The 23,036-nt window shown below is 37.8% G+C and overlaps 2 protein-coding genes across 2 annotated transcripts in view; both read left to right on the plus strand.

Moving 5' to 3' along the window:
• Positions 1-1,176: 1,176 nt before the first annotated feature.
• Positions 1,177-9,677, plus strand: LOC121383751. Its single transcript, XM_041513848.1, has 4 exons — positions 1,177-1,208; positions 2,382-2,542; positions 6,005-6,123; positions 7,303-9,677. The coding sequence occupies exons 1-4, from the start codon at positions 1,177-1,179 to the stop codon at positions 8,845-8,847; spliced, it is 1,857 nt and encodes a 618-aa protein (XP_041369782.1). The 3' UTR covers positions 8,848-9,677.
• Positions 9,678-9,853: 176 nt separating this feature from the next.
• The window catches only part of LOC121383463 (gamma-butyrobetaine dioxygenase-like), a 42,128-nt gene continuing 28,945 nt past the window's right edge, over positions 9,854-23,036 (plus strand). The window contains exon 1 of the mRNA XM_041513530.1: positions 9,854-10,584. Coding sequence (XP_041369464.1) covers positions 10,434-10,584 — 151 coding nt within the window. The 5' untranslated portion in view covers positions 9,854-10,433. The remainder of the gene's footprint in view (positions 10,585-23,036) is intronic.

The raw sequence follows: 23,036 nt of genomic DNA on the forward strand, positions 1-23,036 counted from the left end.
AAATATATTTTTAAAACAAAGGCAATGAGCAGTAATGGACGCTGTATTCGTGAGAAACTCAAAGTTTTCCTGAAGAAATTAGCCCATAGAAGCTGAGCTATACATTCAGACAAGAAGCAAGAAAATATGAACTGGAGTCTGAGCAACTGTGGCGAAAATAGACGTCGGAAATGAGGGTAGTAAACGTCGCATGCGACGCGCGACGCCTTGTTTTGCAACCACTGGTGGGGTGGGGAAGGGGTTGGAGGGTGTTTGTTTGTTTGTAGTTTTGTTTTTGTTTGTTTACATTGTTTTTGTTGTTGTTGTTGGGGTTTTTTTGTTTTTTTGTTTTTAAATGATCCGATATACATTACCTTGGCCGTCCATCTAAATTTCTCCAACTCACCTTCATTAAGGATTGTCTGTCATCGGAATACGAACAAAAATGTTATTTAACGTCAAATATAGGAGGATTGTTGTAGTAGAGCGGGAATATTTGCCTTGACGGTGGTAGGCAGCAATCCTGTGTTTTCGTTATAGTTATGTCTGAAGACAGATATTGATCATGTCCAAATATCCGTCTAGCTCTCGAACAGAGTACTCGGGCTACTCCCACCATCCGGGCACATGCGATGGAGACGTCCGGACAATAAGAGCTGTGAAAATAGGATCCCGTACGCCAATGGTGGCAGAGATTATGACCATTCAATACGACTTGTTTCTAAAAGGTACTTTGAAAAACCTAATATCAATATATTGCTGCACGTCAGACGGTCACGCCAATTTGGTGTGGGGGAGGGGGGGGGGGGTGTTAATACATTTTTTAAAGAACTGTCTATGGCATAAATAGTATAACCATCTCAGCAAATGTACCATGATGAATAATCTACAGTCCTCCCCACAGAGAACGCCTTTCTTCATACTATGAGATTTACTACAAGTTGTTTATTTCTACGCCGATTGTTTTCTAAACTGCACACAAAAATAGTTTGGGTTTTTTCCCCCAAAAAACACTTTTACTGAAATTATTTACACCAAAAAGAAATTGTAGGAGGATGGACCAGACTATTATTATTTAAGAACTGTCTACGGCATAAATAATATAACAATGTCAGCAAAATGAATGATCTACATTTCTTCCCACAGCAAGGGGACCAATCTAAACCGTATGACACGTGTTCGTATACTACTACCAAAATGGCGGATAAAGCTCTCTTCGATACACGACGGTGAGTACATTTTGTCTTACAGCTACATGCTAAATGTCCTTCTGATTAAAATAATATTGCGATACGGCTCTAGAATGATTACTCTATCCATCTGTTCACTTAATTACCGATTTTGTTCAACCACAAAAAGCTATTGAAAACAACACCTTCGTTGTTTTGACGGTCAAATCAGTGTGTTCGTTCAAATATTGGCTTTGCAGCGGATATATACACAATTCTTCGTAAATATAATCTACTGCATCACCTCAACGATTTTTTTCTAACATCAGTATTCCCTAGTAAGCATATTTGGAATATAATTGTAAGAAAAAATGTTTTAGAATTTGAGGAAACTAACTGGCAGTTACGAATTTCTTTAAACCCCGATACAACACATTTTCTCAAAATTCATGCCAATCTCGAAGTGCATAGAGCTTGGTCAGTTGCATGTTCAAATCCATCACTAAAGGAGCAAGCAAATCACTTGATAAATATATGTGCTACATGGAGGCCAAACTCAGTACAAGGTATTTGTACGTTATGTACTAGTAACTATTCTGATCTTTTTACACACGTCATGACTAGTTGTTCATACTTAACAACAACCAGAAATACATTCTGGACAAGAGAGAGAGAGAGAGAGAGAGAGAGAGAGAGAGAGAGAGAGAGAGAGAGAGAATGGCAGGGTGGCGAGTATATGAGCGTGATTCTGATCAACCAATAACCTTTTTCATGTAATTCTCTCACCTAGCCACTGTATATATTACGTATTATGTATTTTGTATCAAGTACTATGTATTATCCATTAATCATTGTGCATTGCCTTTTATGTATTATGTAGTATGTATCTATGATAATCTGTACTGTTCGAACTCTCTACAAGAGGAATAAAGAATATATAGTTTAGACACATCTTCTTCTGCTCCCCCGGGTTTAAGCCAAAATTTCGTTTACTTCAAACAATTATATTTGAATTTGTACCCTACAATATCGTGATTATATATTTCAACTTAAGGTGTGCTTTTTCAGTAATGGAGAGATACAAAAAGAGGTCAGCAAGTTAGGCCTTTACCAGTCACGAAAGAGGAAAGTTGTTTCCCGTCTTGACACCTAGGAGATCCAGTTCTGGCGAAAGGCTGTGTAATTGTCGTACCTCAGACTTTACATATTGCACAAATAAATGTGTTTCATCAGTCCATTTAAGAAAGCATCTTCCATATCAACACTTACAGATGTAAATCCTACACCCAACAAGGGATTTTCAACACCACCACAGCAGAGATCATCACAGAAGAAAGGAGAAAAGCAATTTAGGAAGAGGTTGTCATTCGCAACTCAGAGTGTAAATGACAATGGTGATAATCATACATTTTAAGACATGAATACTGATGATATAACAGAAACTATGTCACTCTTCAGAAGCAGTGTTCAAAATGACCTTTTCTCCACAAAAAAAAAACCCCAAAAGATTTCCTATGTATTATTTATAGATACGCTAAAATGGCACTGTCACGGTAATTCATCCTGTATGAGGTATTCTGATGCCAACAAGGACTTGTTTTGGACAGGGAAATTGTTTTTGTAGGTCAGTTTATCAGATTGATAAGAGGGTTTTCTCACCGGGATATATCCTGGACCACCTCAAGGAGTTCAATCTGCACGTGCCAGCTACAAGGTGGATGAAGGAAAGATACTTCCTTCGTTATGACTTAGAATCAAGAACAATATGCTCACGTGTTCAAATGTTACATGCAATTAAATTGTACACATAAACTATGTTTCAACTATTCAAATGCGTTCTTATTTCTAAAACCAAACTCGCCCAAGTATTGGTCGAGACCTGTGAATGCTTATATATAATTGGTTATGATTTGATTGCATGTACATTTATATTCAAAGGCAACCTGAATAGTTTATTTAACGTATAACTGCTCCTGTTACATCACTGACACTATGTGATACCGCTGTCAGCAGTAATGAAAGATTTAGGTTATCACACTCCACATCAGAAACATCTCAGAGGCTTTGGAATTGGATAAAAACGCATTGTGATGCTGTATTTTTAATGTGATGTCACAATTGTAATTCCTATTTTTTCTCTGTTCAGCTTGAAAAATTAAATTTGTTTTAGTAGAATGGCGATAGAAATGTAATGTAAATGCCCTCATTTGTTAAATAAATTTCTCATTTCGTGAAGGTTGACTATCTTACTTATATCACTCACGTTAGTTAATTTTCAAAACGTCACCTAAGACGAAACGAAAGTGAAATAAATACAATAATCAACCGTCACTCGTTGTGGAACCTTTAAGTACCCAATACAATTTACGTCATATTGTCACACTGGCAGACAATTTGCTTTATAATGGTGTAAAAATATAAGTGTGCCCCCCCCCCCCCCCCACCACCACCACCACACACACTTTGTGGCACCTTCCTACGCCACTATGTCATTACATTGTGTCTAACTGTTCTGAAAAACTAAATTTGGAACATACGATTAGGTGTCCTAAACCCGGGGGAGTAGACGAAGATATGCCTAAACTATAAGAAAATTCTTGAATAGATAATTATAAAATGACTTTCCAAAACGTATTTGCTTACGTTAGCTTCCAGGGTATACAAACTTTCATCAAGACACTTTTTAAGTATATAAATATAACTCGTTTCCTTAAAGTTACATTATCTGGTTACCATATTGTAACATCATGTACAAATGTGAAATACAAGCTCAAATGCACTTTTAAAAAAGTCGTGTGTGTTCGCTATGAACGGATATCGTCAAACGTGTACGCTTGATTCGTCGCCTGTACCGCCATGGCTCGGCAAAGCACAAACGACAGCCTGTTGTCAGTTTCAGTTAACACGTGCGTTTGCCGATTTCAAATTGTAGGGTTCGTCTCAAAAAATTAAAAGAGAAATCTTGCGCTGTAGTTAAAACCGGTTTGATCTTGACAACGTATTATCGACAGTCGTACCTTCCTATTTCAGAATTGATATTTTATAAAGTGTTAGTAGAACTTTCAAAGTTTAGTTTGTATACTAGTAACACATTAATCATGTATATATTTTTAAAATAAAATATACTAAAGTAGACCATGAACGTTTTCACTTCTTAATTTTACGTGTTAAAATCGACAAATTCAAATAAATATTATTTCGTTTGGAAAGGGTAAAGTTGTGTGTGTGTATGGGGGGGGGGGGGGGGGGTAACGACATCAAAGATAAAGCATATTGATTTAATAATCATCCGACCCCATACAAGCGTAAATAAAATGTGTTGAGTGCATCGTTAAATAAAACATATCCTATCCTTCCTTCCATCTGCGGTTGGATGTCTAACATTTGGTAATTTTGACATATAATCTTAGAGAGGAATCGGGTGCATGTGCAGGGGGAAGGTAGTGGAGGTCGAAACCCTTACTTGCCCAAGCTTAAAAAAAATTGAAATGTATTTTTTGGGGGAGCATGGCCCCATATAAACTTCGCTTATCATAACCCCAACCCCGCTGAAATCCCTGCACACGCGCCTTGGAAACCTGCTACATTTTTTTTTAGCAAGGGATTGTTTATGTGTACCATCCCACAGACAGGATATCACATACCATGGTCTTTGTGTATACCCGCCGATGGGGATCGATCCTAGACTGACCGCGCAAAAACACCTTTTTAGGTCTAAGTAATGAATAAAAATAACATATAGTCTTGAAAAATGTTACGTAAATCGAACACAGTACCCTCTTCCTCTACTCCTAGAGTGTTACGTAATTAGTAACACCCCCTTACATGTAACGCGTATGCCAACAGCTGGCCACTGTCAAAATTTCAAGGCAAATCCCCCACTCACCGACCCCTGGAAAGGCGTTGTACCATACCTCTATGAATATAAATATGTTTTGGAGATATGAGACGACCCCTCAATCAAGACAGTAAAATTTGTTCAAAAATTGCGAAATCTCACGTGATCTCTTGTTGGGGGATTCTATACTTGTGATAAGCCCATGAAAACCGAGATCGGTACTAGCCCGTCAAAAGTGTTCCACTTTCAAAATCATGGCTTTGTTTTTGACCTGGATAAGCCAGCGTAGTGAAACCAATGCGGAGTCCGGCGTCATATATGCACCAAACGTAATTGGATTTTCTGTTCTATATGCTTAAATAATAAAAATATTCCAAGGAATGTAGTTTTAAAATAACACAAAAAACTTTGATCGCGTTTGTTTTGGCCGTCAAAACAACGAGGTTGTTTTTCAGTAGCTTTTTTTGTGGCTGAACAAAATCGGAAATTAAGTAAACATATGGATAGAGTAATCATTCTAGAGCCGTATCGCAATATTATTTTAATCAGAAAGGCATCCAGCTTGTAGCTGTAAGACAAAATGTACTCACCGTCGTGTAGCGAAGCGAGCATTATCCGCCATTTTGGTAGTGGTATACGAAGTTCAAGCATGTGTCATACGGTATAGATTGGACCCCTTGCACAGGGAACGCCTTTTTTCATACTATGGGATTTACTACAAGTTGTTTATTTCTGAGCCGATTGTTTTCTAAATTGCACACAGAAATAGTTTAGTTTTTTTTCCAAAACACTTTTACTTTGTTTTTTTACGTGAAATCAAACTGAAATTATTTACACAAAAACAAAAACAAAAACAAAAACAAAAAAATTAAAAAATAATATTGTAGGAGGATGGACCAGACTATAGACCAGATACATTCAGTTTTACCTACAAGTACTATAGTGTTGTAACATGTACCTTTAAATAGTATGACATTACCATTTCAGCCACAACATATCTTTATGTAACCCTGAGAAGGCCTCATTGCATTTGATGGGAAGCTCTGCGGCCATTATTTTGTTACAATCAGTTCGTGTGGATGGGTACGAGACAAGACTTTTAGACTTGTGAACGACAGATGTGTTGTTAAAGCAAAGGTAGGTCTATTTATTATTATATCATTATGATGTACATGTATATTGTATAATGAATATATTATGGAAAGAGTTCCATCAGTTCCCCCATTAGTTATCAATCTAACCATAATTCTAAAGGCTAAAACAGACCCCTAAATATATAAAATAATTTGTTGGGTGGGGGTATGGATGGAACTGTCTGAAGTTTCTAATAATGAATATACATGTAGGTATGTATTTTAAAGATTACCCCACATATTTACAGCTTTAACATTTCAGACCATTCATTCACTGTACATTTAGGGGTGGGACGTAGCCCAGTGGTAAAACGTTCGCTTGGTGCACGATCGGTTTAAGATCGATCCCCGTTGGTGGGCCCATTGGGCTATTTCTTGCTCCAGCCAGTGCACCACGACTGGTGTTATTCTGTCTTTGGGATGGTGCACATAAAAGATCCCTTGCTGCTAATCGAAAAAGAGTAGCCCATGAAGTGGCGACAGCAAGTTTACTCTCTCAATATCTGTGTAGTCCTTAACCATATAACCATAAATAAAATGTGCTGAGTGCATTGTTAAATAAAACATTTCCTTCTTTCATTGTACATTTCATCTGCTCAGTTCAAAGAATGCTAGTTACTCGCACCATACCAACTCATCCCAATGGGTGAATGGCTGGTCAGCTATCTCCATGCTGTTTAAACAACTTGTCCTTCAAAAGTTACCAACATGTCCCATTTTTTTAGCTCACCCCACTGGTACAGTGTTGGTCAACTTACCCCACTGTACTACATGTACATGTTCAAACGAATCAGGTCGAATAAATATGCATTTACTTTATTCGTATTTGTCAGTAATATTAATAAAAATATTGTTTACATTAAACTGTTTGTGCTTAATGTATATCCCAAAGATTCAAAAACCAGTTCTTGTGGCCAGTTTCTTATTAAAATTAATAATTGTCCCCATTAAATTACCAGTAACTTACTATAAAAATTGTGAGAGCAACAAAATGTTATGCATGTATTGCAAAAGAAACAATTGAATAACACTTTATCAATGACACCCTATCGTCATGTGTTCATACTAAACTGCACAGAATTATTTATTTACTTTAAAAAGTTGCATGTACTTTGAACATGTATAAATGTAAATGGATATTCAAATTATTGATTAATAAATTTTGCTGTATTCGTGATTTCAGGTTCTTCATTCGCAGAGAATGAGTGAGAAACCATTACAGCCATGGCTTATTGTCAGCAAGGAAGGGTGCATTTTAGCAGCCCATTGTACCTGTATGGCAGGCTTAGGAGAAGCATGCACACATGTAGCTGCATTACTTTTTGCCATTGAAGCCACAGTCAAATTGAGGGATTCCAAAACAGTTACAGAAGAGAAAGCTTACTGGCTTCTCCCAAGCTCAGTTAAAGGTGTTGGCTACAAACCATGTCGGGAGATTGATTTCACCTCAGCAAAGACCATGAAAAAGAAAATGGACAGAATGTTAGATACGTGTGGTTCATCTGTTTACACACCCTGTTACACGGCTAAGAAAGCACTCATCCCTGAACCAACAGAACAGGAACTTTCTGTTTTATTTAAATCTTTGTACGACTGTCGTGACTCAAAACCAGCCTTGCTTTCGTTAATTCCGCCATATTCAGATGGGTATATACCAACACCAATGGAAAAAAACTTTCCAATTTTGTTAACAGAGTTGAGAGACGAGAGTGCAGTCCATTTGAATTACAGTGAACTCCTGAAAAAATGTCAAGACATTGATATACAAGTGACAGAAGAGCAAGCCAGAGTTGTGGAGACAGCTACTCGTGAGCAGGCAAATTCAAAAATGTGGTATCGTTTTCGGGCTGGGAGAATTACAGCATCCAAAATGAAAACTGCATGCTGTACTGATCCGGCCTCACCAGCACAAAGTTTAATCAAGAGTGTCTGTTATCCAGAAAGTTACAAATTTTCAACAAAAGCAACTCAGTGGGGATGTCAGCATGAGAAATATGCTTTGGATATATTTATGGACAAAATGAAACCATTGCATGAACATTTCAGAATTGAGGATGTTGGCTTTTTCATTAACCCTGACGTTCCTTTTATTGGTGCATCTCCTGATGGGGTTGTAACATGTGACTGTTGCGGACAGTGTGTTGTGGAAATCAAATGCCCATTTTGTAAGAAAGATACAATGTTAGCTGAAACTAGTACCAAAAATTTCTACCTAAAAGTGGGAGATGATGGTTTACTGAAACTTGACAGTAAGCATCAGTATTACTATCAAGTACAAACCCAGCTAGGGGTATGCAAACTGGAATTGGCATATTTTGTTGTATGGACAGAGAAGGATCTGCACATAGAACATATCATGTTTGATGAAAGAATGTGGGAGGAAATATGTGAAAAGTCGAAACACATCTTTTATTCTGCAATTCTGCCAGAACTTGTGGGCAAATTTTACTCACGTCTTCCCTTCAGTGAACTTGCACATACAGGACCTATTTCACCCAATGTGAAAAGTGTGGCCAATGACGAAGAGCTAAAATGGTGCTTTTGTGACCAGGTGGAATCGGGCAAGATGATTGGATGTGACAACCAAAATTGTCCATTACAATGGTTTCATTATTTGTGTGTGGGTATAAGCTGTGCACCAAAGGGGAAATGGTACTGTCCAGACTGTAGGAAACTTCCTGAGTTTCGGTCCAAACGTGGCAAAAAAATTACAGCAATATCAAATTGATTCATTGATGTAGTACAATAACTGTGAATTGCTTAAATAGGTTATTACTGTGGATCTAACACCTGAAACACCCGTAGTATTCAAAGGAAAAAAAACTACACGTTTGCCTTTCATTATTTATTTGTATATCAGCTAAAACTGCATTTATGGAAACACAGCCTAATGTGTATCAGATGATGAATTTAACACTTCTAGTATTACATACTGTCAAACTATGTACATAAATGATATATATGCAAGACTGTAAAAAAAAGTGATCTCAAAATTACTTAAACAATGGCTATTTGTTTTTGTAAAATAAAACTTTATGAGCATGTTTTTTTTCATCTGTGACACATCACAAGGTATATGTATGTAAGATGAATGATATTAAAATGACTTTAATCAATGGACAATAATACAAGTTTGTAAAATAAACATGTTATGCGACACATTGTAAGGCACTGTATAATTATTATTAGGCTCAGAATACATGTATCTTTATTAAGGTGCCCACTTTTTGTCATCACTTGCATTGTGTTTATATGTACATGTATATATATGAGAGGGACGTAAATGTATGCCCAACTGATTTGTTTGTTAAGCAATAAAATATGTTTTCAATGTAATCTTCTTTTTTTGTAAATGTACCTTAACATCATTAGGTTTAACCAAAATATTGCTTGTTTCCTATTACATTTTCCAAACAGATATGACACCATAAAGGGAGGGGCAGAATTTAGCTCAGTTGGTTGAGTGCTCACTTAAGGTGCTTGCATTGCAGGATCGAACCACCTCATTGGATCCGTTCAACTGATTGGTTTTTTCTCGTTCCAACCAGTGCACCACAACTTGACAAAGGCAGTGGTATGTGCTTTCCCTGTCTACTAGTATGCGAAAGTGCATATAAAAGATCCCTTGCTGCATTAAGAAAATGTAGCGGGTTTCCTCTATTGACTATGAGCCGGTGATTAACAATCAATGTGCTCTAGAGATGTCAAACAAAACAGACTTTACCATAAAGGGAAATACTTTCGTGCACTAATATAGTGATTTCTGCCTCAAACAAGGCAATTTGTGGGAAATGAGTTTGCATTGTGACACAGGGAAAGTCAGTATTGCTAAATCACTTGCCATTTCAGTGGATATATGTACATATGTCGACAAAGATATTTACTGACTGAAAACTAAAGGAAATAAGTAATACTGTTGCTACTTCTAGCAAGCTACACCATCTTTTAACTGACTCTATAATGTGTCAAAATTCTGTTTAAGGCTTTGCAACCACAGTCGTCTTCGCTCGCTAGTCAGGTTTTCCCAGTCTTTTCCTTGGCTTTTTATCACCTTGGGTAGTCTATAATACATTAATTGTGTCTCTCTATCGGATCTATTGTGGCAGCCAACCACTCGACAATAGTTAACCATTGCTATTCAAATTTAAATGCTTGAGGTTACACGCCAACACAGGTCAACTGGAACGCCCGATACCTCCACAATGGCGGACATCCGTTCTGTGACGTCACGTGAAAACACACTATATAGGCTATATATAAATATTATTGGAAAAATACAAGAAGCTTGACAAATACAATACCAACATTGGAAGGATGACATTAATGCAGCGAAATATAACCAAAGTGGGGAAGATCGTAAAATGTTTTATTCAACAAGACGTAATTCCAGTGAGAAGCTGCGCTGTTCCGCATAACATCACGTCACATCGGGGGCTTGTAGTGGGTTCGGCGAAACTAAAACAAGGTAGGACTGCATTTAAAGCTACAAGCTCTGGTATACTCTATTTTATTTCAATATCAATGGCGTAGACAGCATGAGGCAGATGAGGCGCTTACCTCGTCTGGAATTTCCCCAGATTTATTTTATTTTTTCCCATGACACTGAAAAAGGCACTTTAAAAAACCCAATATCAATATATTGGTGAACGCCTTTCTTCATACTATCACATTTACAACGTGTTATTTAGTTCTGAGCCGATTGTTTTGTAAATTGGACACCAAGCAAATGTACTGTTAGTCGGTTTCCACAGAGAACGCCTTTCTTCATACTATCACATTTACAACGTGTTATTTAGTTCTGAGCCGATTGTTTTGTAAATTGGACACAAAAACCACTGTTAGTCGGTTCCACAGAGAACGCCTTTCTTCATACTATTGTTTTCTTACATTTACAAACGTGTTATTTAGTTCTGAGCCGATTTGTAGGAGGATGGTAACTTGGGCACAAAAACCACTGTTAGTCGGTTCCACAGAGAACGCCTTTCTTCATACTATCACATTTACAACGTGTTATTTAGTTCTGAGCCGATTGTTTTGTAAATTGGACACAAAAACCACTGTTAGTCGGTTCCACAGAGAACGCCTTTCTTCATACTATCACATTTACAACGTGTTATTTAGTTCTGAGCCGATTGTTTTGTAAATTGGACAAAAACCACTGTTAGTCGGTTCCACAGAGAACGCCTTTCTTCATTGCATTTGATGGGACTATCCACATTTACATCACGTGTTATTTAGTTCTGAGCCGATTGTTTTGTAAATTGGACACAAAAACCACTGTTAGTCGGTTCCACAGAGAACGCCTTTCTTCATACTATCACATTTACAACGTGTTATTTAGTTCTGAGCCGATTGTTTTGTAAATTGGACACAAAAACCACTGTTAGTCGGTTCCACAGAGAACGCCTTTCTTCATACTATCACATTTACAACGTGTTATTTAGTTCTGAGCCGATTGTTTTGTAAATTGGACACAAAAACCACTGTTAGTCGGTTCCACAGAGAACGCCTTTCTTCATACTATCACATTTACAACGTGTTATTTAGTTCTGAGCCGATTGTTTTGTAAATTGGACACAAAAACCACTGTTAGTCGGTTCCACAGAGAACGCCTTTCTTCATACTATCACATTTACAACGTGTTATTTAGTTCTGAGCCGATTGTTTTGTAAATTGGACACAGAACGCCTTTCTCACTATCACATTAGTCGGTTCCACAGAGAACGCCTTTCTTCATACTATCACATTTACAACGTGTTATTTAGTTCTGAGCCGATTGTTTTGTAAATTGGACACAAAAACCACTGTTAGTCGGTTCCACAGAGAACGCCTTTCTTCATACTATCACATTTACAACGTGTTATTTAGTTCTGAGCCGATTGTTTTGTAAATTGGACACAAAAACCACTGTTAGTCGGTTCCACAGAGAACGCCTTTCTTCATACTATCACATTTACAACGTGTTATTTAGTTCTGAGCCGATTGTTTTGTAAATTGGACACAAAAACCACTGTTAGTCGGTTCCACAGAGAACGCCTTTCTTCATACTATCACATTTACAACGTGTTATTTAGTTCTGAGCCGATTGTTTTGTAAATTGGACACAAAAACCACTGTTAGTCGGTTCCACAGAGAACGCCTTTCTTCATACTATCACATTAGTCGGTTCCACAGAGCACGCCTGTTTTGTAAATTGGACACACAAGTCGGTTCCACAGAGAACGTGTTATTTAGTTCTGAGCCGATTGTTTTGTAAATTGGACACAAAAACCACTGTTAGTCGGTTCCACAGAGAACGCCTTTCTTCATACTATCACATTTACAACGTGTTATTTAGTTCTGAGCCGATTGTTTTGTAAATTGGACACAAAAACCACTGTTAGTCGGTTCCACAGAGAACGCCTTTCTTCATACTATCACATTTACAACGTGTTATTTAGTTCTGAGCCGATTGTTTTGTAAATTGGACACAAAAACCACTGTTAGTCGGTTCCACAGAGAACGCCTTTCTTCATACTATCACATTTACAACGTGTTATTTAGTTCTGAGCCGATTGTTTTGTAAATTGGACACAAAAACCACTGTTAGTCGGTTCCACAGAGAACGCCTTTCTTCATACTATCACATTTACAACGTGTTATTTAGTTCTGAGCCGATTGTTTTGTAAATGGACACAAAAACCACTGTTAGTCGGTTCCACAGAGAACGTTTCTTCATACTATCACATTTACAACGTGTTATTTAGTTCTGAGCCGATTGTTTTCAACAGAGAACAGCCTTTTAGTTCATAGAGAACGCCTTTCTTCATACTATAAGGCGTCCGAGGTTTATTTCTCTTTATTTACACTTACGGTATTTAGGAAATTCCTCCAAGACACTTGGGACATTAATATATGGTAAACACTGTCACTGGTGTTATCTTAATGAACCTAGGGCCCCGTTCCATGAGACATCTTAGCCCTAAGATTACCTTAATAAACACACATTTTATTTTTGCCAAAAAATATACATTTTGTAGGCATACATCATGGGCGTACATAGGATTTTGAAAAGGGGGGGTTCCAAAATAGATTGCAGAGATATTGGGTATATATTTGTATGTTGAGTAAATATAATAATGTCAGATATCAATGTCAGATATATTAAATTATAAAAAAAGCGATTTCGGGGGGGGGGGGGGGGGGTTCGGTCGAACCCATCGAATCTCCCCCCCCCCCCCCCCCCCCCCCCCCCCCCCCATGTACGCCCATGTACATACATATTTATATATAAAATAATATAATGTGCACACTGCGGGGAATGGTATGTAGCATCGGGTTACATTCTATAGTAAATGGGTAATACATGCCTAGCAATAATATACAATATAATAACATATGTCATATATCAATGTTGTCTGTTCTATGCGTGGCAGCAGTTTTTAAATACTTACACAATTTAATTAGCTGTTTTGAATTGTCGCTGGACAGTAGTTGCGTTAATTTAAATGTTGATGGTTTATTGTAATAAAAAGGTTTAATATATTTATCTCTTATGTTACCCTATGCACTTAAGTTGATCTTGGGGCTAAGATCGCTTCGTGGAACGGCGCCCTAGGACAGTAATTGTCTGCCAGTATTGGTCAGGTGCGTGTGTGTGTGTGTGTGTGTGTTTGATGTTATCAGTGTGACTGGGGTGAAAGATAGTTCACTGAGAGACTGAACTGAACTTTATTTACACTCAGGCCGTAGTCTACATAATTGTAACAAGATGGTGGGTGTACATAAATGTACATAAATACAATAAATACATATTAATAAATACAAAAAATACACAGAATATCAGCCAGAGGATTTGAAAGTATTCATAATTAGAATACAAAATATAGAAAGTTTTCTAAGGACACCAGCTTTCTTAGAGTTGAATAATTTATAAAATGTATATATATTTGGTTTAGACTGACAGAAAGATGGTAAGTAACGCTTTCTTTCATTCTTAAAAAACAAACATGTAAATATATAATGAAACTCATCTCCGATATCGTAATTATTACACAATGGACATATTCTATTTTAATGTGGTACATTTTTCCATCTGCCCGTTTCAATTGGAAGATTATGGTTTGATAATCTGAAGCATAATAATGGACACCAATGTTTTCTCTCTATAATGGTGATGTATGTCTCAAATTCAACAGTATTTTTAAATAATTTATAATTTGAAGCTTTGGATGAGTTATCAATATAAGTATACCATGATTGTAAGTATTGATCCGTAAGCTTTGCATTAATATACGTTTTCAACATGGAAGCACTAGTAATAGCATTGCATTGTGATAACCATATATTGTAAGGATTTGGTAATGTGTGACATTACCAGTAGTGTATCTTATAAATAATATCTGCATCATTGTTGACGTTCGTGTTGGAAGATAATGCACCTTTAATAGAATTAGGCTATGAGCCAGACACCCCCCCCCCCCCCCCCCCCCCCCCCCCCAAATTGACCGGTCGGTACCATACAGATGGAGTAAGGCTCATTGTGATTTTTAGCAAGATATATGTCCCTAGATATGAAACAAAAGTGATAGCAGTGTATAACTCTCGGCCATCTCTGTGTTATCACCCGAAGTATTATTATACGCCCGCTTCGCTTCGCCAAAAAATATGATATTTGCTGAAATTGGAATAAATATGTTTTTAAGGACCACAGAGTGCCAATAATTTGCATATTGGATGCCAACTAATATAGTAATTGAAATATAGAACATTTGTGGGGGTTATTTATAAAAAAATTGATATAATGACAAAAAAATATGTTAAATTTAGTGAAAAAGTGGTCGAAATCGCTTGGAGTTCAGAATTCACATTGTACGTTTTTGTAAATATTTCAAAAATGAAAACTCCCAGAGTAACATTTGACCCCTCAAAATCTTCGCAAGGAACCACTGCATTGGAATATATCATTACTTTGTAATATGGTGGTTGTTTGGGGCACATATTTTGGCAAAGTTCAACCATACCCCCTAATTTTGATATTTTGGAACAAAACATAGCTTTTGAACATTTTAGGTTTATTCGTCTACTTTTGGTATTTCAGTGTAATTTTTGGTATTAGGTAGTATCCTAAAGTAGGTATGTAACATCAGATACATTATATTTCACAATGCATGCAAAATTGCTCAACACTCTAGGTTTATCATGATCTCTCGAACAAATACGCCTTGTTATTATACAGTATTATTACCAATCAATTTTTAACACAATTGACACAGATTACAGGCATTTAAAACACATACTAAATAATGCTTATAAATTGAACCTATCCTTTTATGCATCGGGCTACTCTAAATTACAATGAACGTCATACATATTATACTTAAATCACTTATAACAGAAAATAAATGTCTGAAATGACATCACGAAAGTGTCCCTCCCTTTAGATGCGCAGCATATTTGGCTCAGAATCCGTATTCTTGCTCCTCGTCAGATGGATCATCCTCGTCGAGACGGTCGTCGTCTGGCTCGACAGACAATGGCTGATTGTCGCAGGCGGCAAGTTTACACATGTCTGTACATTTCAGTCCATTGGCAATGCAGACACAACTTGGTAGCTTGCAGCTCCTGGAACAATTACAGGCCAACAAATCCAGAAGAGCCTGAGGTGCTGGCTGTCCACTCATCCAGTCCACAGCCAGAGTTGTTCCATCCTGCTCATCCTATTTCCATCCTTTTCCAACTGGACTGGGGGTCATTGGGTGCTTCTGAAGGCTTCGTTTCCAAATTGCTGCCTGGTAATTGGCCCGCTGTACGTGTTTTCGGAAGCAATTGGATGGAGGCAATTGGTGGCTCTCAATCCCGCCCTTCTTTGCACAGAATAGATGGTATCGAAGGCTATTAAGTTCCTTTGTACCAGACTTGGATGCATATAGGAGGTATGTGAAATTCTCCAGCTTATTCATAAGCTCCTTGGCCACATTCCATTCTTGTCCCAACTCGGCGAACGTTTCTTGGACCTCTTTGCTAGACCTAAGCAGTTTAAGCGCTCCGAGTTTGCCTTTGCCGGCAAATGTGCTGACAGTGAAAGTTAGGGTTCCTCAGCTCTATGTTTCCTCAGGGTTAGGGTTAGCATTCCTCAGATCTCTGTTTCATCAGGAGTAGGGTTTCGCAGCTCTATATTCCCTCGGGGGTAGAGTTAGAGTTCATCAGCTCTATGTTACCTCAGGGATAGGGTTAGGGTTCCGCAGCTCTGTGTTCCCTCAGGGATAAGGTTAGGGTCCCTCAGCTCTATGTTTCCTCAGGGATAGGGTTAGGGTCCCCCAGCTCTGTGTTCCCTCAGCGTTAGGGTTCTTCAGCTCTATGTTCCCTCAATTGTAGGGTTAGCGTTCCTCAGATCTATGTTCGCTCAGGGTTAGGGTTCCTCAGCTGTATATTCCCTCAAGGTTAGGTTAGGGTTATTCAGACCTATGCTCCCTCAGGGATAGGGTTAGGGTACCTCAGATCCATGTTCATTCAGGAGTAGGATTAGGGTTCCGCAGCTCTATGTTCCCTCAGGGGTAGGGTTAGGGTTCCTCATCTCTATGTTCCCTCAGATGTAGGGTTAGGGTTCGTCAGTTCTATGTTTCCTCGGTGTTAGGGTTAGGGTTATGCTTAGCTGAGGAAATATAGAGCTGAGGGAATATAGAGCTACTGAACTGCGAAATCGGGACAAAACCTAAAATGTTCAAAAGCTATGTTTTGTTCCAAAATATCAAAATTAGGGGGTATGGTTGAACTTTGCTGCCAAAATATGTGCCCCAAACAACCACCATATTACAAAGTAATGATATATTCCAATGCAGTGGTTCCTTGCGAGGATTTTGAGGGGTCAAATGTTACTCTGGGAGTTTTCATTTTTGAAATATTTACAAAAACGTACAATGTGAATTCTGAACTCCAAGCGATTTCGACCACTTTTTCACTAAATTTAACATATTTTTTGTCATTATATCAAAATTTTGATAAATAACCCCCACAAATGTTCTATATTTCTATTACTATATTAGTTGGCATCCAGTATGCAAATTATTGGCACTCTGTGGTCCTTAAAAACATATTTATTCCAATTTCAGCAAATATTACATTTTTTGGCGAAGCGAAGCGCGCGTATAATATTTCGGGTGATAACACAGAGATGGCCGAGAATTATACACTGCTATCACTTTTTTTTCATATCTAGGGACATATATCTAGCTAAAAATCACAATGAGCCTTACTCCGTCTGTATGGTACTGACCAACCCCCTTGGCTCATAGCCTAAATCAAGCGAGGACGTTTGTTTACACTAATTTTAATGGCAAGTTGAATTATTCACAATTCATACGACTTATCATTACATTTGTTTAGCATTAATGGAGGTATTTATTACCGTATGACAGATGGTATCAGTTTCCAAGTGGAAATAAGATCGAAGATTAGCAATAGTAGCTCGTAACATGTATGTTATATGAAAATGGCGCCAGAGCCTCGTTCTGAAATACTTCTCGTCATAAACAGCTGTTTTTGCAGACGACATTCACCTTGCAAAGGTAAAGTGCTATTTTTAGCTGATTAAGTATTTATGTGTTTTTAAAAGAACGAGAAATGTCTTATAAAGGTTATAAAATATGTAAAATTAAGTATAGTTAGCTAAAATAATGTATTTATTATTTTAAAGAGTTAATTTTAGCGTTATTGGCAATTTATCCAATAAAGGGCAGAATAATTCTGCCGTTCCAACCATTGACGGGATCGGCGGAATTGTACGGTGTAAATTCCGCAAGCGGCTGGAAATCCAGCAATAGCAGAATTACGCCAAACATAGAATGTGGCGGGGGTATAAATAGCAATCCAGCCAATGTTTGTTAGTCTGGTCAATCGCGTCATATAGTGTGGTCATAATCACGTCATAGTATAATCAGTTGGGTTGTTATCAGTATTTGATCCCATTTCGTGGGTTGGTGTATTAATTGGCAATACAGATTTAGCAGATGTTTTAGTGTAATAAATAAGGACCAGACTCATTTTTAGGCCATGAAACGAAACTTGTTAAGATATAGAAATAGGTTTTGACTATGCATTAATTAAGTTAGGGAATATAGTAAGCAATACCCAGCACATAAAGGTGTAGGTCCCGGGTATTGTGGATATTTATGTGACAAGTTCAATTACAAGAATAGAGTGTGCGCACGTGAGGTTTGTGCATGTACACTGATTAGGCAAACAATTGGATATTGTGTGTATTGTTTTGTACCAGTGAAGTAAGTGCGAGTGCACTAGTATTTTGACATAAACAATTTGAGATAGTGTCTGTAAACTATAGTGTTTTTCTAGTGAAGCGTTGGAGGATTTTTTAACACAAAATCCATTATCTGTATTTTCTGGACTCAATCTGTTGAGTTCGTAACTAATTGGTTAAAGTATTAGTAGACGATTGAACTCAGTCTTTTAAGGTCGTCACCTGACTTGTTAAATACATTGAATAGAATATATTGTTAGTTATTTAGCCCTGGAATAATTTAGTGTTAGTATATAGCTATTATTGATTATTTAATTACTAAAGGAGACATATACATATATACATTCAACGAGATGTTAACCTGTTAAAATCTGTTACTTATTAATAAACGTTGATGAAGTTCAATATTTGTTGGTGATCTTTTGCCTTCATTAGTAGATTGACCATTTACCAGACACTCAGTTTTCCTGGGTCGTCGCAATATATGTACAACCAATATCATCTAAAACAGATTTAACGTACATAATCCATTTGTGATTATAAAAGTTATTATTAAAGTCGCACACCCTAGTTTCAGCCGGCGAAAAGTAATTATAATTCTGGTTAATCTACAAACCTGTAACACACTTAGATCACGTTTTTATAAAATGGAGTTAAAAAGAAGGTTTTATATCGATAAATACCATGGGAATCCCCGTGACTCAATTACTTGAAATAATTTTGAAAGTTAGTATTCTGATGTCACCGGTAGATGTCGCTCGAAGCACAGAGTGCACACAGACTTGGGGTGCGTTCGTTTCTCCTCTGGGCATGTTCCAACTGTTCTGTCCTCTCCAGATATCGTAAGACTTATTGGTTTTAAGGGTTTGTAACGTTTTGTATTGAGATACTTACTTGTCTGAACTTTATTGTTAATGAAAATGTGCACGAACTGTGAAGAAAAACCTCACAAATGAACGACAAGCAAACGACAACAAATCGGATGTTGATTGCGCGAACCGTGCACGAGAAAACAAACCGAACCAAAATAATAACGATCACGTGGTATACCAACATCTGTGATGTTGAATCGGGAAGATCCCCTCTGAAAATAGATTTGACCTCGTCTGCTCAACGTTTTTTTCTCGAGGGCACGCACCTTTTTAAGAAATACAGAAAATGCATTTCGTGGTTTTACAAACATCAGGATTACCAGGATTACCAAAAAACACTTCAGGTGAATGGAAATGTGTATTCTAAATAATAAAATGTAAGTAAAGTGCAAATTTATTTGTGAAAAAATGGGTTTAATAGCGAAAAACAACGCCGTAATGCTTAACAACTAGCCGTTACTAGGTCGTGTCCCTTTAACATCATTCAGTAATAATGTGTACACCAATAATTAGTCGATACCAGAAAACGATCATTCTTATTTTTACGGTAATATATACCGGGTAACGTCCAAGTTCTCCATATAATATATACAATGGTGTAGAATTTCTTACAGGTAATAACAATTTTATAAACTGGTTACATAATTTTTCAGTTAATGACAAATTTTCAAAACCCCATATTTCGCTGCCATATAATAGGACTGGTAAAACCATGCAGTCAGATAATTTTAGTTGGCACTGGATAGAAATATTATGACATCTGCCTTGTCGTAGAATAAAAAACATAGCCTTTTGTGCTTCTGTATATAAAATGTTTCTTGCCTTAGTAAATCTATTCGATTTGTGAAATATAATACCAAGATATTTATAACTTTCTACGTTATCAAGCTTTGATTTTCCAAGGTAAAACACCATTTTGTAATCTTCTTGTTCCCACTAAAGATTAAGACCTTCTTCTTGTTACAATTTACTGTTAGTTTCCATTTCGTGCAGTACGAATCAAATATATTCAGAGAGTTTTGCATATCTTGGTAATTAACTGCAAGGAGTACAGTGTCATCAGCATAGAGTAAAACAAAAAGAACAATTGACGTATGGATTAAAGAATCACTGAATAATTCGCCTATGCCTATACCATGGCAGTTATTCATTTTAAATATATCTTCAATATCATTAAAAAACAAAGAAAATAACAAAGGGGATAAGTTTTCACCTTGTCTTACACCAACACAGCAGGGAAAATAATCTGTCATAGAATTATGTGCGCTGACACAAGATTTGATATTCTGGTACATATTATAAATTACTTGAAAACATTTACCATTTATACCATTTTTAAGTAATTTATCCCAAAGTCCAATTCTCCAAACTGAATCAAAAGCTTTGTTAAAATCTATAAAAGTACAAAAAAGTGTTTTCTTCCGTGCTTTCATCAGTTCTATTAATCCATATAGTGTAAAGACATGATTATTTGTTGAATAATCTTTCCTGAATCCTGCTTGAACTTCAGATAATATATCATTCGTTTCTAGATACACTTTTAGTCTATTATTTAACACGGCAGTAAACAGTTTTCCAAGACAACTGAGTAGTGTAATAGGTCTATAATTTTCAGGATTATCTTTATCTCCACTTTTATAAATTGGCTTGATTATACCAGCTAACCATGAGTCAGGGAAGATATATATATATATATATATATATATATAGAGAGAGAGAGAGAGAGAGAGAGAGAGAGAGAGAGAGAGAGAGAGAGAGAGAGAGAGAGAGAGAGAGAGAGAGAGAGAGACAGAGACAGAGAGAAACTCTCCATATGATATATACATGTTATCATCATGGATTAAAGAATATAATCGAGATCGAACTTGTGTAGTTTTTGTGTGAGGGTGCTTTATGCACTCGGCCACAATAAATATTATTGGAAAAATACAAGAAGCTTGCCAAATACAATACCAACATTGGAATGATGGCATTAATGCAGCGAAATATAACCAAAGTGGGGAAGATCGTAGACCTTTTCATTCGACAAGACGTAATTCCAGTGAGAAGCTGCACTGTTCCGTATACCATGATGTCACAACGGGGGCTTGCAGTGGGTTCGGCGAAACTAAAACGATGTAGTACAGACCTTGCCTTTTAAGGTGCACGAGTGCGATCGCGCTCGTACAGGGTTTATTCCCGATTCTGGCATTCCCGAATCTGGCAGTGAGATTATAACACCTCTTAATTGGAAATGCCAGTTGTTCCATTTCTGGCAGTTTATTGCTCACCCTTACTAATTGGTGTTCCGTCACCTTAATTGATGGCCCATCACCTTAATTGATGGCCCATCACCTTAGCTGATGTTCCCGGTACCATTGACGATTAATCGTACCATTGACGGTTGACTATTGATCGGTGATCAAAGCAATAACAAAGGCAATTAATTACGACAATATATTTATTATGTACTTTTGTTAAACAGTATTTTATCCACAATTTGAAAGCACATTCAGTCACACTTTACACACGAAATGTCCCAGAAAGCACTCCACCGCAAGCTGACAAGTAGGAAGCCGTATCCCGGGTACACGTGACGTACTCCAATCCCAGCTGGAAGAGCTTGTGCTTGTCTTCTTCGGTGCGGCGGGACTTCCTTGGTTTCTGTCCACCTTCCAGCTGCAGCAGATGGGCTTCCTTGTTGGCGTTCTCTGACTTGAACAGGAGAATCAGCTCGTATATGTTCAGGTGTGATTTCACTGCTCTCTTGGCCAACCTGCTGTTGTAACCTTCACAGTTGTTGTTCGTCCTAGGGGTGTCGCTCCTGAAGTGGTTCCAAATGGTCAGAGGAAAGTTGCCATTAATCCATGTCTCACGAAAGTACTCGTTGAACTGAAAGCACGCTGGCAGATCCGGTGTGTGGGTCACTACAAGGTTGTATCCATCCACAACACGAGGCACTGGAAGGAACGCTAGTCCAACAAACATACGGAACCACTTGCGTACTTCCTCACTGGACCTGTAAGCAGGGGAGAGGCCCAATCCTTGAAGATTCCGAAACAGGGCTTGGCCGAAGTGGAATAGGCATCCCTTCAGATGTGTAGATGGCATCAAATCACGAATCACATTGTGCACTGCGATTTCAAAATCCACGATCACAGTTTTAGGTTCAAATGTCAAGTTCATCCCAGTAGCTTTCGCTTTAAGCAAGTTCACCAGTCGTAGATACGTTGATCCCTTCTTGTCCGGTAACAGACAGAACAGTTCTGGCACACACACATGGGTCAGGTGAGAATGAATCACATACAGCTGGTAAATGATCTTCGGACAGATCTTGAATGTACCATCCATTGACGTAGTCTCAGACTCGCAAAGTCTCCTAAAGTCATCCACAAGGACAAAATCGGATCCCAACTCCGTCTTGGTCCACTCGCCTTCCAGGTGTATATCCATGGCTGCCTTTGGAGTTTGCGGGACCTTTTTCGCTCTCTGTCTGTACAAGCTGGATTTGATGCCCTCAAACATACTCAACTTGGAAGCTATGTCCTGTGGTGTGGCGTTTCCATACCCGGTCAACAACTTCTTCCTCTCCTCTTCATATATCTTTGGGATACTGGTCAGCTCCTCCCGTGCTCGCTTCTGCATGGTGTTGGTCAGTAGGTGGACAGCAACTGCGCTCTCATCCGAGGAATGGATGTGGTCTTTACCTCTCCTCACTACAGTTCCCATCCGGTGTAGTAGTCACGGTGGCAAGGCACCTCGAATACAAACATCTCCATGGTACCGTACCATTCTTGTTACTAATCCGCCGTGCATACATATATCTATCAA

The sequence above is a fragment of the Gigantopelta aegis genome, chromosome 10 (assembly GCF_016097555.1).
Source record: "Gigantopelta aegis isolate Gae_Host chromosome 10, Gae_host_genome, whole genome shotgun sequence".
NCBI lineage: Eukaryota > Metazoa > Mollusca > Gastropoda > Neomphalida > Peltospiridae > Gigantopelta > Gigantopelta aegis.

Bases quoted from the DNA above. Each gene is read 5' to 3' on its own strand.
- LOC121383751 (XM_041513848.1), top strand. From the start codon at position 1,177: ATGGCGGATAAAGCTCTCTTCGATACACGACG. The intron at 2,543-6,004 runs GTGATAATCATA...AACCCTGAGAAG, and splicing joins TCAGAGTGTAAATGACAATG to GCCTCATTGCATTTGATGGG. The intron at 6,124-7,302 runs GTAGGTCTATTT...TCGTGATTTCAG, and splicing joins GATGTGTTGTTAAAGCAAAG to GTTCTTCATTCGCAGAGAAT.